This window comes from Peromyscus eremicus, chromosome 2 (genome assembly GCF_949786415.1).
Source record: "Peromyscus eremicus chromosome 2, PerEre_H2_v1, whole genome shotgun sequence".
Taxonomy (NCBI): Eukaryota; Metazoa; Chordata; class Mammalia; order Rodentia; family Cricetidae; genus Peromyscus; species Peromyscus eremicus.
In genome coordinates this window covers 103,505,079-103,521,574 of record NC_081417.1, presented here as the reverse complement: position 1 = coordinate 103,521,574, position 16,496 = coordinate 103,505,079, and the positions used below count along the sequence as shown (strand labels likewise).

General features: G+C 41.4%; 1 protein-coding gene across 1 annotated transcript in view; it reads right to left on the bottom strand.

Moving 5' to 3' along the window:
* The window catches only part of Focad (focadhesin), a 293,097-nt gene that overhangs the window by 25,901 nt on the left and 250,700 nt on the right, over window positions 1-16,496 (bottom strand). The window contains exons 29-35 of the mRNA XM_059254513.1: window positions 15,484-15,631; window positions 13,392-13,511; window positions 11,822-11,944; window positions 11,274-11,351; window positions 10,588-10,659; window positions 9,013-9,115; window positions 7,025-7,105 (exon numbers count right to left, since the gene is read on the bottom strand). Of these exons, the coding sequence (XP_059110496.1) occupies window positions 7,025-7,105; window positions 9,013-9,115; window positions 10,588-10,659; window positions 11,274-11,351; window positions 11,822-11,944; window positions 13,392-13,511; window positions 15,484-15,631 (725 nt within the window). The remainder of the gene's footprint in view (window positions 1-7,024; window positions 7,106-9,012; window positions 9,116-10,587; window positions 10,660-11,273; window positions 11,352-11,821; window positions 11,945-13,391; window positions 13,512-15,483; window positions 15,632-16,496) is intronic.

Here is a 16,496-nt window from a genome sequence, read left to right as displayed (position 1 = left end):
GAAGCAGGATACTGCGTGGCATCTGATGGATACAGTGAGCACAGAAATCCTTTCTATGATTCTCCTGACAAAGATGGCTGACCCGATTCTACCATTGGAAACATCATGAAACCCAAACTGGAGAATGTTCTATGAAATAACTATTTCTAGTCTTAAAACATGACCAGGTTCAAAAAGAGAGAGAGACAAGGCTGAGGAACAACTCCGGATTAGAAAACTGGAGAGAAATGACAACCAGCAAGCACTCCACATTAGACTTTCCTAGGACAGCCATCACAGAGATTATAGTGAAGCTTAGCCTGTGGTTTCTGGGTGAAAGGAATAGTAAAGAACTCTCTTCCAATTGGAGAAGAGAGACAGTTTGTAATTTTCCTGTATTTTATTTTTTGTAAAATCAAATGTAAACAAGTACAAACATTAAATAAAAAATTCTGAAACAAAGAGATGGCTCAGTGGGCAAAGCACTTACCACTCAAACCTCACAAGCTGCATTTGATCCCAGGATCCACACGGCGGAATTGGGAGAACAGACTCACAAAGTTGTCCTCTGACCTGCACACACATGTGCCTGTACTCACACACATATACACATACCATAATGTCTTAGTGTTTCTGTTGCTGTGAACAGACACCATGACCGCAGCAACTGTTATAAAGGGAAACATCTGCTGCATTTTCAGAGGTTTAGTCCCCTATCGTCATGATTCAGCATGCAGGCAGATAGGATGCTGGAGAAGTAACTGAGTGTCCTACATCTTGACTTGAACGTAACAGAAAATGAACTGAGACACTGGGTGTGGCTTAAGCATATATGAAACCTCAAAGCCCGCCTCCACAGTAATACACTTCCTCCAACAAAGCCACACCTACTCCAACAGAGCCACACCTCCTAATAGTGCCATTCCCTTAGGGGGCCATTTTCTTTCAAACCACCACACATAACAAAGTTACTTTGAAAAAAAAAAAAAAAACTTCAAAACTTTAATTTGTTTTGTTTTGAAGACAGGGTTTCACTGTGTAGCCCTGGCTATTCTAGAACTTGCTCTGTAGACCAGGCTTGGCTCGAACTCACAGAGATTCACCTGCTTCTGCCTCCCAAGTACTGGGATTAAAGGCATACACCACCACTGCCAAGCATTTTTTTAAGTGTTCTTTTTTTTAAGATTTATTTATTTATATATATGAGTGTCCTACTTGTATGTATGCCTGCAAGACAGAAGAGGGCATCAGAAAAAACAAGGCATCAGATCCCATTATAGATGGTTGTGAGCCACCACGTGGCTACTGGGAATTGATCTCAGGACCCCTGGAAGAAAAGCCAGTACTCTTAACTGCTAAGTCATCTCTCCAGCCCCTCTAAACTTTAATTTTAAAAACTCTTACATAGTGAATGCATGCAAAAATGTTCATTCCTTCTGACACTGAAATAAAAATTAAATCATACTTATGGCATCATATTATACCTGAATGGCTTTTATTGTTATCATTGGTTTTTAATGTATGTTGCAATGTTTTATAATAGAATATTCTAACTAATGGAATTCATTCTTTGTTTAGTTACTATTACATAACCTGACTAATAACTCGTCAAAAACTCTATAATGAAGAGTCAATCATTTTCTCAAGTTTCCAGAAACAACTACACCTATAAGCTTAGGTGGATTGCCTGAATTTGCATATGCTGCAAGTAGTGGAAATGGGATAGGAACTGAGGTAGTCTGACTCCCGTATTCCAACCTTTATGGTATACTGATTACTATTTTCACAAAGGGTTCATAATCCTTTTGCAGCATTGAGAAGCCATGCCAGGGTCTGGAGAGATGCCTTAGTGAGTAAAAGAGCTTGCTCTTCCAGAGGACCCAAGTTCTGTTCCCAGCACACACACTGAGCAACCCAGAGCTGCCTGTAACTCCAGCTTCAGGGCACTCCACACACAGAGGAGACACTAATACCAACACAGACAGACAGGCAGACACATAGACACACACATGCGCATGTGTGCACTCCCACACAAACATAAAAATAAGTCTTTAAAGAGGCCATACCATCCTTCTCATTACCAAAGGTAATTGCCCACTAATAAACTGCTGAGACTTTATCATAAGAAAAGCTATAGTAGAATAGAGAAACCTACCCGGATAAAGATATTCACTATATAGAAACTTAGTGATATTCCAATTGTGATATATCAACTTGATGAAGTATTAATTACATTAACTTATTTATTGTAAAAAGTCAACGGACAAATTACAAGAGTCAGTTCTCTCCTACCATGTGGATTCTGGGCATCAAACTTGGGTTGGCAACCTTTGTGTCAAGTCACCCTACCCACCAGGCTGTCCTGCCTGCTCCTTCATCAAATACTCTACAGTCATTTATAAGTGATAGTTACAGTGACAAATGTGAAATTGAGAAATATTACTTAAAAGTACAAAGCATATCATTTTAGTGACTTTCTGTTGTTGTGAAAGACACCATGACCAAAAGCAACTTGGGGAAGAAAGGATTGATATCAGCTTTTAGGTTTCTTAGGTCTTCCATATCTCCTGTCACGGAAGATTAGAGACAACTGTGCTCATTTATAGGAACAGGTATTAAATTTAGAAATCAGATAATTAGGTATTACACATTTTATGAATGGATAAAGTGCATATGTCATTGACAAGGACATATACTGAACTATCTCAGTAGCCATCTCTAGGGTTAATATTCCAGAAAATCTCCTTTTGGTTTTCTGTTTGTTTGGCATTGTTTTATTTATGTGTATGTGTGTGAGTATATACCCTATGAGTGCAGTTGCCCAAGGAAGCCAAAAGGTAGTGTTGGAGCCAGGGGTGGTGGCGCACGCCTTTAATCCCAGCACTTGGGAGGTAGAGCCAGGCGGATCTCTGTGAGTTCAAGGCCAGCCTGGCCTACAGAGCGAGATCTAGGATAGGCACCAAAGCTACACAGAGAAACCCTGTCTCAAAAAAAAAAAACCAAAAACAAAAGGTAGTGTTGGATCCCCTAGAGCTGGAGTTGTGGGCTGCCTGATATGGGTGTTAGGATGTGAGCTCAGATCCTCTGTAATAGCAGGAAGCACTCTTAACCATTGAGTTATCTCTAGCCCTCTTTGTTTTTTGAAACAGGGTCTCACTCTATGGTCTGTGCCAGCCTGGAACTCACTAGATATCCCAGGACAGCCTCAAATCCACTGATCTTCTGGCTCAGCCTCCCAAGCACTGGGATTACAGTGTAGCTAGAGTTTTTCTGTCTGGCCCACGGTCAGGACAAATCTCTCTCACCTGCCAGTCCCACAGCTGCTCAGACCCGACCAAGTAAACACAGAGACCTATATTGCTTACAAACTGTATGGCCGTGGCAGGCTTCTTGCTAACTGGTTCTTACATCTTAAATTAATCCATTTTCATAAATCTGTACCTTGCCACGTGGCTTGTGGCTTACCGGCATCTTTACATGTTGTTTGTCATCGTGGCGGCTGGCAGTGTCTCTCACTCAGCCTTTCACTTCCCAGAATTCTCTTCTCTCTCTGTCCCGTCTATCCTTCCTGTCTGGTTACTGGCCAATCAGTGTTTTATTTACTAACCAATCAGAGCAACATATTTGATATACAGAACATCCCACAGCATTACAGGTATAAGCCATTCTGCTCAGCAGCTAGCTTCTTCCTTATGTCACTTCTAAATTCAGTGGCATACACGTGTGTTCATTTCTAGTAATGTTTTCCAAGTTGTATAGGTACAATATTAATACTTCAAAATATTTTAAAATGGCACATGGTTTTGGCAGCCATTTCCCTAAAAACAGGCAACCTTTTGGTATCTTCAGTGTGTATTCAGTTCACTAATTCTGCTAGACACTGTCTCAACAAGTAAAGCTCAACACTAGTCCAAAATGACTGAAATTCCAAAAATGATTGAGAATATGAATTCAGATAATTTGTGTATAAACCTAAAACTTACCTACATAGTTCACTGACCAATGTTAATTAGAGGAAATGCCATTCATTGTACTACATAGATTTATATATTTTCCTCAGGTAACACCTCAAAGCCTAATGTAAAGTGTGAGCTTAGAAAGCCTTAGTCACATTCTCCAATGACAGCAAAACAGTCTTGTTATACAAAAATACCTAATGTGGGCATTGGAAAGAATCATTACTTTTATTAAGTATTTTTAAATGTTCTATTAAAGAAATGGATAAAATATGAATGACGTCTGAAATGGTATGGGATTGACTGAGAAATGATAAAGATCAAAAATCAGAAGGATGAGTAGAAAAGGAGGAAAATCTCAAAATTAGAACTGGGTGTGGTGGCACATGCCTGTGATCTCAGCACTTAGGGGACAAAGTGAGACGGATCAGGGGTTCAAGACTAGCTTTAGCACATATTGAGTTCAATACCAGTATAGTGAGTTCAAGATCAGTCTCTGATACATAGTGACCTTGTTAAAAAAAAAAAAAAAAAAAAGACAGGCAGACAGACAGACAGAAAAAAAGAAAGAAAGAGAAAAAGATTCCATAATGGGAGGAATTTAATTCTGAGCAAAGACTTTAAGGCTGGAGTACTTGAGAAATTCCCATAGTAATCGAGAATGATGACTACAAAGTTAAGGAATCACACACCTGATAGAAGGCCAACAGGGCCATGTCAGAGAAGACAGACAGTGTCACATGGTAGACAAAGACAGTTCCTTTCAGAGCCAGGAACTGAATTCCTTAAAAACCAGAGGAGTTCCACCGGCTTGGTATGGCAGTGGAGTGTGGGTCTCCATGAAGGAACGGATGCTCTAACATCACACATCCATTAAGGTGGGAATATAAAGCGTGGCAAGTCCTAAGCCTCAGAAAGCAGTCTGACACGTTCTTCTCAGATTTCATGGGCTGTGCTGGAACTCTCCATGTTGCGCTCACTCTAGTGTATGTGTGAATCAAATATAACCCTTCACATTTTTTTCCTGTGAGGTATTAAAGTTAAAAATAGTCCACAGGGGCGATGAAGCCGTGCCATCCCTGAAGTGGCCTATCTTCTGCCTGTACCAAGCATGATTTTTATTCTAAAAAAACCATCTCTTCCTCAAAAGAGTTCACTGACGTTGTCATCCTTCCTACCAGCAGCCCCACTGGGCTCTGGTGAGTGACATCCAGACATTTAAACTCAAAAGCTCCTTCAGAAGGGAGTTATTAAAATTCAAATGAGCTGGGCATATTGAAGAAGAAAGCGCTCCTTTGCATGCACACCTCTGCGTTTGGCCATCCTATTCAGTCCCACAGAGCAGGGTCTGGTTTTGTTTTTGTAAATGGGCTTTGGAGGCGGAGGTCAGCCTCCCACGGCCCCCACTCCTCTGGGGTCATCATTAGTAATGTGTGGGCTGAATAGAGTTTCCTCTGAATCCAGTCAGCAAACCTGACAGGAAGACAGCCCTCTCCCACAACCTGAAAATGCCAAAAATCCGACTGGCAAGACGGCGGTCTGAAACACGCCAGCAGTCCGCTCTACAGCGGCTTCCAGCGAGGCTGCACACCACGGCAGCTCAGCTCAGCTCCACCTGAGCTGCTAGCCTCCGAGCAGAGCCCTGCCTGTGAGCCAGGACTGCAGAATCACAGATCTGCCACAGTGAACCAAGGAGCCCCAGAAGATTCGGAGAAAATTCATTCTGCCAAGAAATAAAGATCTGGGAGGCCAAAATAATATGTTATTTGCTAGAAGAGAAAAAAAAAATTTTGAAGACTTTGACTTCAGAGTTTTTACTTCATTTCTCATGACAATCTCTCACATTATGATCATTTTTAAATTTTATAAGCTAATGATGAACAATTCAATAAAACTATAATAAAAATATATGGTGCTAATATTATTCTGGCTGTGGAAAATTCTGATGAGCATTTAGTAAGAATTCAACTTCTTCCTAATGAAGACATCTCTATTATATCTAGTTTAAGAAGACATAATCCATAGCAATATAATCATTAAACTAATTTGCATATTATATGCAACAGTGTATATAGAACAATGATATAATCATATATCAATTTTTACATGGAAAAAAATTAGGAGCAAACAGTGCTAACTCATAACCCTAAAATAAGAGCATGCATCGTAAACTCTAGAGACTAAAGGGGCCAGGCTACAAAAATAGCTCCTGAGATTGCTGTTCCCAGTGGGACATCAAGCAACAATACTTCCTCTTCCAATGGACACATTTTATCTTTCCATGAACTTTATTTATCAAATTGCTCCTTCCAGATTTCTTGCAATTTTCCATTTTAATTCAGTTAAAAACATTTTTTTTCTTTTTCAAATTGGAATGGCCTTGCTATCCTATAGTCACTGATTTGCCCAGTCAGGAAAGAGTGAAAGCAGTGAACATCACTGAAAGATGATTATATTAACAGAACTGGCATGAGCCAGGACACACACACTGCTAGCAGCCTACACTTCTTCCTCACCACTCTGAGAAGTGGGTGGCATTAAAGAGCTCCTCCTTCAGCACCTTATGTGGCACTGCTTGGGTTCTGGTCAAACAAAGGCACTGAACCACTACCTTCTAACACGGAGGGCCACGACCCAGGAGCACGGCAGGATGAATGTGTTCCAAGAAAAAACACAAGCCAGGAACGGGAGTGAGAGCCTGTGACTCTAGCAACACAGAATGATCAGACAAGGCCAGGGCCAAGGGCTACTTCCCAGCGGCCCTGGGATGCAGAGGTCACCTGGATGTGTTTTCTCTACCCATCCCACAGTCACTGAAACGGACAGAAAAAGGCATGTGTACCTGGTGCACCTCTACATGTCTACATGGCAGACACAGTTTTCACAGAGCCACCCACAATGAGACCACACAGTTTGCGTATTTACAGAGCGATTCTTTAGTTTTCTAGACACCTAGGAAGATGGTTTAGCAGAAGACAACATTCACCCCTTCAGACTTGATTTGTTTGATTTTACAGAGGCGTGCTTCAGGCACATACTTACAGAACATGAAGAGAGAATGAGAAAATCCAAGATTTGTGCTCACTTGCCTTTTTTCCCTCCTGTAACGAAGAAGCCAATGGCTGCTCTAAGAAAACTGCCTTCAGGCAAATAGCTGTAGTCAGTAGGAACTGTGGAAGCAGAAAATGATCAAATTAGCTAGTGAACATGGCAAGGCTAATGAAGGAGGGGTAATGATCTCATGCTGCCGTATCAACCCAGAGACAAGGCAGAGATGTTTATGCCATTATTCTCAGCACAGTACTCTGTGGCTCCAGCTAATTCTATTAGATTAAATGATGGCTTTGAGGGAATCGCTTAGGCTATGCAGGAAAATCTAAAATGGTGACAAACCTAGGAGAGACTTAAAAAGAAAAGCTCCCTCCCTTGCACACTATCGTATCGATGAGCTCCAATGCAATGGCCTCCTCAGGGTAGGCAAGGGGCCTGTTGGGCTTCTGAACTTAGGCACTGTCCTAGAGGCCTTGTTAGGATGCTGCGTCAACTGTATGAACCGAGGAAATTAAAAAAGCAGGATTAACAGCACCATCTCTTACTTAAGGTAGAGACCTTTAAGTGATCAACATGTACAAAGAACCAGATGTGGCTGCTGACTTGAACCAGTGAGCCAGTGACATTTCTGCTAGCTGAGTCCTGAGAGTCCCCTAAATCCTTCTCCTCCCAGTCCTCCATAATTGTTTCATGAGACAGTTTTGCTGCCATCAATGGCTCAACTGGAAAACTCCCCTAGGAATGAGTAGCTGTGTTTTCCAGACACACAATGATTCTGTTCCTAAGAACCTGGGTGTAGGCTGACTCACTATTACCTGATTTGAGTACATTGACTAAGTGTTCTGTAATACAACTGTAAGTCTGAACACACACACACACACACACACACACACACACACAAAGCCTGGCGTAATGTGTTATTTACCAGGATACTGTAAGAGCCCGGACCTTCAAACCTAGCACTAGCAAAAGTTTCTTACATCACTAAGGTGCTTTTAAATTCCCTTCCCCATGTTAATACGACAGCTTCCAGATGTCTACAGTTCATCATGTTGGGAAGGATGTGGACCAAAGTCCTCTGTCGGAAGCTGCAGAGTGACTGCAGTGAGGGAAACAAAAATTATAGAAGCCCACATTCCTCGTTACGCTATCAGTAGATGACTGCCAGGAATACGTGAAACTAAGTTTTAGTGAGGGATCTTCAGTTTCTAAACCTCTGTTGACCAGGCACAAGATGGCCAGTGAGTCAAAATACCATTCATAAGGATCAAGGGACAGATATATTACGGTGGTTCTTTCTCCAGGAAACCTCCAAGTACAAACATAAATTAAGCACATGGGAATTGTAATGTATTTATTGCTTTTTTCAAAAGATACAAATAGAAAGGGCTTTGTTATTTGAAGAGGTAGGATTCCAAACCCTGTGGAGGTACACATCTTTCAATGTGTTTTGCTCATTACCTTTATAAAGTCATTGGGCAGAAAAATCCCAGGCATAAATAGACAGGGTTTGGTTTTTTTTTATTTTTGTTTTTTTTTTTTTTTGAGAAAAAGTCTCACTGTGTAGCTCTCTATAAAGAGATTTTTAATGAAACATAACACCATTACTTTTAGTAAAAATAAGATGTCTGTTCCAAGCTTCAAGGACCTGATTCTTTGTTTATGGACTTGTCACTAAACAAACTCTTAATGTAACTCATATAATATTTCTGAGCCTATTATTTTTCATTTGTAAAATATAGGTACTTGACTGAACGTCTACACTCTAAGGGAGGCGAGAGCAGAAGTGTGAATTAATATGAGGTTTGGAGGCCAATAAATCTAAATCCAAAGCACCGCTTTCTGTCATGTGATCCAGAGTACATCTGGAAGCTCTCTATACTCCATTGCTCACATATAAAATAAAGATCATAACACCCATCCCATCATGTAGAATTGTTGTGATGCCCAAACCCTTTAGCAAAGTGCAGGGCCTGAGTCAGCCATTCCTTCTTCCAGCTCCAGGATATGAGGACTCTAATCTTACCAGAAGTTCTGCTTTGATTTGAAGACAAGGTAGATAGATGAAGATGTCCTAGAAGCCATATTGCATTTGATTGAAGACCAATCACCCCCGAGACATTGATGACCTATTGGTGAAAATAGCAGTTTGGTGATGGGGCAAAATCCAAGCTCTATTCAATAAAAGGCCACCAGAGAATCTCATTAACCTTGTAGGAGCTAGAGGCTTAGTTGAGAACGAGAAGTTCTACAACAGAATGCTAACATGAGTCTCCTACACTAGACCTGACTCTCCCGTTAGCTGATGAGTATTTGCTGAATGAATGAATGAATCAATGAATCAACCAACCAATTATGGCAGAAAGTACGAGCAATATTCTCAGGCTTCACTGAGCAAGACTGTTCCCAAAAACTGGTAAAAGAAAGCTCAAAAAGGGTCTGGGGCTAGAGCATAGTTGGTAGAGTATTTGCCTCGGTGTGCAAAAGGCCATGGGTTCAGCTTCAGGACTCATATGCCAAGTGTGGTGCCTCATGCCTGTAATCCCAGCACTTGGGAGGATCAGGAGTTAAGTAAGAGTCACCCTTAGCTATACAGTTTGAGGCTAGCCTAGAACACATGAGATCCTGTCTTAAAAGAAAATAATTCAAAAAGCAGAAAGAAAGGCAAAGCTACTTCATTATAAAGTATCTCTAAAGATAGAAATTTTAACTCATTCTATTCTTTAGATAATTTCTACCATGATTATTATAATTCATGAACATTTTAAAATAATTGTTTCCAATTCTCCCAAGTTTTAACAACTTAAATTTCAGTAGAATTCTTTTTCTGAGCACATTCTTATTCATATATGTAAAATACTTTTTCTCTGCTCGGAAATTCATGCTTTTCCACCATGAATTACTAAAACATTTTTATGTGCTAAGTATTATAATTAGTCATGTTTTATAAGAATGAAAACAAGTATGCTAAGTGGGAAAAAATCAGCTAGAAAGCACCAGGTATAGTAAGAATACCAGTCGCAAAAACCCAGCTTGGACACGATGCTTAGGAAGAGCAGGACCGCGCACTCAGGACTGCTGTAACACTGGTTCAGCTTTTCTCAACCTGCACTTTCACAGTTTATCCAGCAAACATAACGTTTTAAAAATAAAAGTCCTAACAGACAAAAGCCTTCAAAGCAGATGAGCATGATTATGCCTCAGCAAGAGTGACAATGACAATTATTTACTCACAAACTCTCATCTGAACTAATGTCATTTGACCATTCTTCCCTGGTGTCTGCCCTGCCCTTTGGCCACCTACTATTTGTCCTTGGCCCAAAAGCTAGATAACCCTTGCAAAGTCAGGTTTAATTTTTAAGGTGAATCAATAACAAATTAACTTAAAAAAGCCAGTATTCTTTTTTTTTTTTTTTTCCAGGAGCAGGGCATATTTGTCAATGAACACAGGCCCATACACTACTTCGAAACACCCCACGAACTAAACATGAATGCTAGACTTTCACATTTGCCAGGTAAGACACACCACGACAAGCAGTACGAAAGATAACAAAGGGGGAGATGTGCGTCCCGTGCAGGGACTGAAAATTCCTCTGCTTACCTCAGTTAAGGTTCTAATGACTTCATTAAGTCTCGCTTGAAAATGGGCGTTCTGGATGGCTTCTGACTTTAGCTGAAAGGGTGAGCAGAAATGACCCAGGGCATGAGCAGTCATCTAGGAATGGGATCATTTATCAGCTCTCAGTATATTTCAAGCACGTAAGTGGTAAGCTCCTCAAAGGCAGGGCCCAGGATTTATTTACCATTGATTTCTTAGCACGTTTTCATGGTGGCACATAGTGGTCCCTCAAAAGTTTTACTATATGAACAAAGGCATACAATTCAGAACTGTGATAAACTCACACACACTTATGTCCACTGGGATAATGTTTCAGAACAAAACACAAAGATTTAAACTTGAACATTAGAGATGTGAACTGTAATTCCTTATGAATGAATTTTGAAATTTCTTATGGTTCAGTCACTTTCTCAGGCAGGAAAGTCTATGGACAGTCCCCACCTTAAGAGGTTTGATTCCTATAAACTAAACCAAACAAGGAACAAATCTCTACAGAAAGAATTCTCAGCCAAGAGTTCTTTTTCACAGAGCAAGGCACTGAAAGCCCAGAGTAACTATTACCATGACTGCATATTCCTCTTCCCCTAGGCTAGGAAGCTAATGGCACTCTAATATTGCTATGGCTGTGTACTCATTCAGTTCCTTCCCTTCAGAGTTCCTGGCTTTACCTGCATGGCATCCACATCCGATCCTACCAATGCCACCAGACCATGAAGGGCTGCCAGACAGAGCATGGTGGAGGCACCCTGCAAACCAAGAATCAGAACAGTCAACAGCAAAATACTCCTTGGCTTTGAAACCTACACACGTTACTGTTGCACAGCAAGGCCAATGGCTAAAATTATAACACATCCATAGGATCTACATGAAATTGATACTTGACCCCGAAATAACAACAGACTAGAATAAAGGAAGACATTAAGGCTGTTAAATCATAGGTGGCTTCTTATTGTTTCTATTTGCCCAGAAAACCGTAACATTGTTTTAAAAGTTAAAGCACTATCAGGTAGTCAGCTTTTAAAAAATAAGACAACCTGTAATGGTTGACAGATTATACTATTTACAAGGGATTAAAGGCATACATGTCTCTTTCACTTGAAATTACCTGTTCATTTATTGTTAAACTATATCTTAGCAGTTCCTATAAAGAATCCAATAAATCAGTTCTTTTTCCTTTATATAACTATATAATAGCATACAGGCGATGACTTTTTACCTCTGTCAGAACAACTCTAATCCAGTTGGGGAGGAGTCTGTTACCCAGGTCTTCAGCTTTTCCATGTCCACACACAGACAAACCATGAACCAGATTTCCTAATGCCAGTGCAAAGCCTGAAGTCTGGTACAAATAAAAATAGGGGTGAGGGGGAAAAAAAGCTATAAATAAGGACTCATAGGGAACATTTATCATACACAAAAGCAAAACAAGCATTTCTAGGATTCTTATCCCTAAGTTTGATGTGGACTTTTACAACAGAGTCTTACTGTAAGGAAGTCTGCTGCTGTGGGTAGTTTATGTTAGGAGAATAATTCTGTACCGTTAATTGATAGCTCAATCAATCTAAATTCTCAGAGCAAGGTATGGGTGAAAAGCCCAAGGTTCACCACCCATGGTCAAAATCCACCTCCTAAGCAAGAAAACATTCCACGACAAATGCAGTGTATGAACACTTCTGAGTTTGTTACTGCAAAGCATATTCTGAACACTTAATCACCGAATCACAAAACAGTAACAATGTTACAAAGGCCAGAACTAAAACATGGAGAAATCTTTCCAAAAAGTCAGGCTGGGGGAGTCTACGCATGTGCAATTAGAATTCTTTCTCATTGTCTTAAGCATGGATAGCAGTTTACTGGCATCAAGTACATCCACAGTTGTATGACAATCTTCAAAACTCTTTTCATCTTGAAAAATAAAATCTCTGCTATTAAACCTTCCCACACCCTACCCTAGGGGCAACTGCCAATCTACTTCCTGTCTCTGTGATCTTACTCTAAGGAGACACTCTAAGTGTCTCACACAAGCAGAACAGGGCAGCAGTTTCTTGTGATTAGCTCATCTCTCTTAGCATATATACTTAAGATTCATCCAGGTCACAGCACATGTCAGAACTTCCTTTTTAAAGACTGGATAGTATTTAAGAGCAAGCATGCTAGGCATAATTTTTAAGTATTTGAACTTCCCTGTACGTACTCAGTTATGAATGAAGATTATATGTCTGGAATTTGCCAAAGTTTGACTTAATCAGAGTCCTAAGCATTCATAACTTGATGAGTTTTGGTCATTATCTTCTCTGCTACACATTTAAATTCCTTCCCCCTCAACACAGTCCCTTGCTTTTCCTGCATTTCATTCATGTTTTAAGATTTTATGAATATAGAGTAATGATTTGAGAAAGAGAAATTAAAAACATTATGAAGCTGGGCACAGTGGTGCATATCTTCAATTCCAGCACTGGGAAGGCAGAGGCAAGTAGATCTCTATGAGTTTGAGGCCAGCATGATCTACATACTGAGTTCTAGTTCAGCCACAGCTAGACCCTGTCTCAACATCTAAACCCCATCTTTACATTCTCAGACAAATGTCCACAGAAGCTGTGAGATAAAACATGAGAAAGGCATCTGGTGGCCGGTGGCTGCTGGCCACGATGGTGACAGCAAAGAGTTTCTAGACTTTCCCCAGTTCTAGATACAACAGAATCCATCCCAGTCTGAGTAATTAGAAGACAGCATGCAACAGCAACATGAAACTCAAGGAGAAAAATCATCGGGGCACATGTTCCAACCTGCTGGTTGTTCTCTACCAACAGCTGAAGCTTGTTCATAATGTCTTCAGCCTCCACGGCCTCGATAATGCCAGCACTGAACGCTGATGTACACACACAGCTAAGTGTGTAGGCCAGGACCTAGGAAGAAAACACAGCCGAAAAAATGTTTGCTCACAGGCAAAAATCAAAGACCTTGGCTTAGGTGCTATAGCTCATCTGTCCAATTCCCCAGGAGGACTGAATTTAGATACAGATACCCCAGATTGGGTACCAGCTTGCTGTCTGGTTTATATTCTGTTTCATAACAGGGTCAAGATGGGGATCATCTTAGACAGGATTTAGAGGCTCAAATGCAAATAGTTACGAGACAAAACCTGGATTCAAATGCGGGTCTCCAGCCTCTAAACCACAGTTGCCTCACAGCTCGATGCCCCGACACAGCACGGTCAACAACATCAGGAAGTAGATCTTTACCGGCTAAAAAGTGCCATGCACTCCACCCCAGACTCCCAGGAGAGGCTGGTCAAGATGTGAACACAGCTGTTTCCGTTCCCTCGGAGGGACTGAGAGCACGCCGAACAGGAGTGCAGGCTTGGGAGTTGGCTAAGTTGTGTGGCACTGAGGGTTTCGCTGTTGGTTTTGTTTTTACAGTTGTCATGGTATAGGTGTGAAAACTTAGTCAGAAAATGAATGAGTACAGGAACAAATAAGTAAATAAAAACTGATAATGAGAGCAGAGATAATACTTGGGAGTCTTCTAAACTTACATCTGCAGGGTCAGTAAGTTTGAGAAAGTCAGTTTCTGCAAACCTCTTCCTGCTACCTCCTATGTTCACCATAAAACCCTTTCTTCTAATGCTATTCAGATTAGGAAGAAAGTTCAACTCCCAGTGCTGGCTGATGTATAAAATTACAAGCAGCAGCGCCTTTAATCCCAGCACTTGGGAGGCAGAGGCAGGCGGATCTCTGTGAGTCCGAGGCCAGCCTGGTCTACAGAGTGAGTTCCAGGACAAGCTCCAAAGCTACACAGAAAAACCCTGTCTTGAAAAATAAATAAATAAATAAATAAATAAATAAATAAATAAATAAATAAATAAATAAATAAATAAGTGCAGCTTCCAAGGAAGAAGCCAGTTAGAAAACATCTGAGGAGGGGCAAAAATATTTTCTGAAGGACTTATGAATCCAAACATCACAGCAGACAAAAGCATTGTTACAATAACCTTGTCTTCTTGATTAATCAAATGGTTCTTTCTTCTTTCACACACACACAATATTTGTAATAATACACATACACACATATTTGTAATTCATGCTCCACACTACTTTAAAAATAGAAATGCAGTGCATACCTAGAACAAAACTTCAGTCCTCTGTGCCACAAAGAAATTCCCCAACAACAAGGCCCATTGCTGAAAGCATAGGAGCTGAGCGGGGAAACACAACAGCCATTATGTACCCATCAATAGCTTGTGGGCAGGCTGGGAGAAAATAGAATCTGCTCTAATGAGAGGGAGAATGTGGCCCGGCCATAAGGTCACCCCTGCCCCTCCCAAAGGCGGGAACAGGCAGTTCAGCTTTACCTGGGTACAACAGAGAAGACATGACACATGCCTAAAGCACCCCAGCTAAACATGGGTCACACATGTCAATGGTGTCATACCAACTCTTTGCATACTCTTCTGTCATATCAGGATGGGAAAAAAGTTTTTACCAAATATGGTAAAGGGAATTTCCTCAATAATTTTTCATACTAGTGGGCACTTATTTGTGGTTTCTTAAGCTTGTTTCTGGCTTGTTTTGAAAAGTCACATTTCACTTGAGGACAATTCTGAAAACCCTCGGTTTAACCTCCAGAAGCCGCAGTTCTTGGGAAGTGCTCATAGTGCTGCTGCCTGGGGTTTCTGTATTCTCAACGGTTCTTATCTCCTACACCACATTTAAGTCTAAGTGCAATCTGGAGGCCTCACGACACAACTTACGTGGCTCACCACTCAGATTTTCTCCCTATTTGCAGCTGTAACCGAACGTTTCAGTTAGAGGGCTACAAAACCTTGAGGCGAAGCGAGCAGAAGAAAGCAGAGCAAGGCAGAATGGACCCACGTCCTACCTCCTGGAATGTCCGGCTCTGGCTCCCACTGTCATCTAGGTAGGCAGACAGCTTCCGCAGAGATGCTGCCACATGAACTCGTGACTCCGTGTGGCTGCTGTGGCTCATGAGGGACAGGGCAAGTCCAACTCCCAACACACAGCCGGTGCTTGGATGCCAAAAGAGACAGTGTCAGAATCCCACACAACATGACTGCTCCACACTCACACAGGAGCTCCTGGTGTTCTGAAGCTGAAGTGAGAGGGCCAGGTTCGACTTCTGCCTGGTTCAAAGTGCACTGTGACTTCTGACATGTACCCCTGACCTCTCTTCTCAAAATGAAGAGTGTATATCAAAACAAATATGCAGCAGGGTTGGGGCTGCAGTTCATCAGTAATGCACCTGACTTACAGGCCTATGGCTCTAGTTTCAATCCCCAGCAGAGGCTTAAAAAGAAGACACACACACACACACACACACACACACACACACACACAGAGAGAGAGACAGAGAGAAACAGATACAGAGACAGAGAGATCCTCCCTATACACACACCCTAGCACCATCAGCACCAACAACCAAACATCAGATATCCCACTGGACAGAAACAGAAAACACCGAGCTTGAGTAAACTGGGGAGAAACAGCTCTATTTCGGCCCTCACAGAAATGCCACGATCCTTCCCTCTGGCTTGTGCTCTTACACCATGGTTTATCTGCACAAGGAGAGAAGGGCCAAATTCCAAGGTGGGCACTGAGGAGCTGTGGTTCTGGATGGTAGCAGGGCAAGGCACAGTGGTGCTGAGGGCTTGTGTTTCCCAGTCAACTCCAACAACTGGAATCTCTTTCTGAAAGAAACTGTGTATTCATCTGTGCACAATGACATTAATCCTTCTTTCCCCTCTGATCTCCCAGAGTACCACTGGGTCAGAAGGGAAAATGGACAAATGACAGGCTTGTCAAAAGTTACCCTGTGTGACAATTCAATTGGAATCTGGGGCTTTGTGTCCCAATCCGCTGAAAGGACACATACCA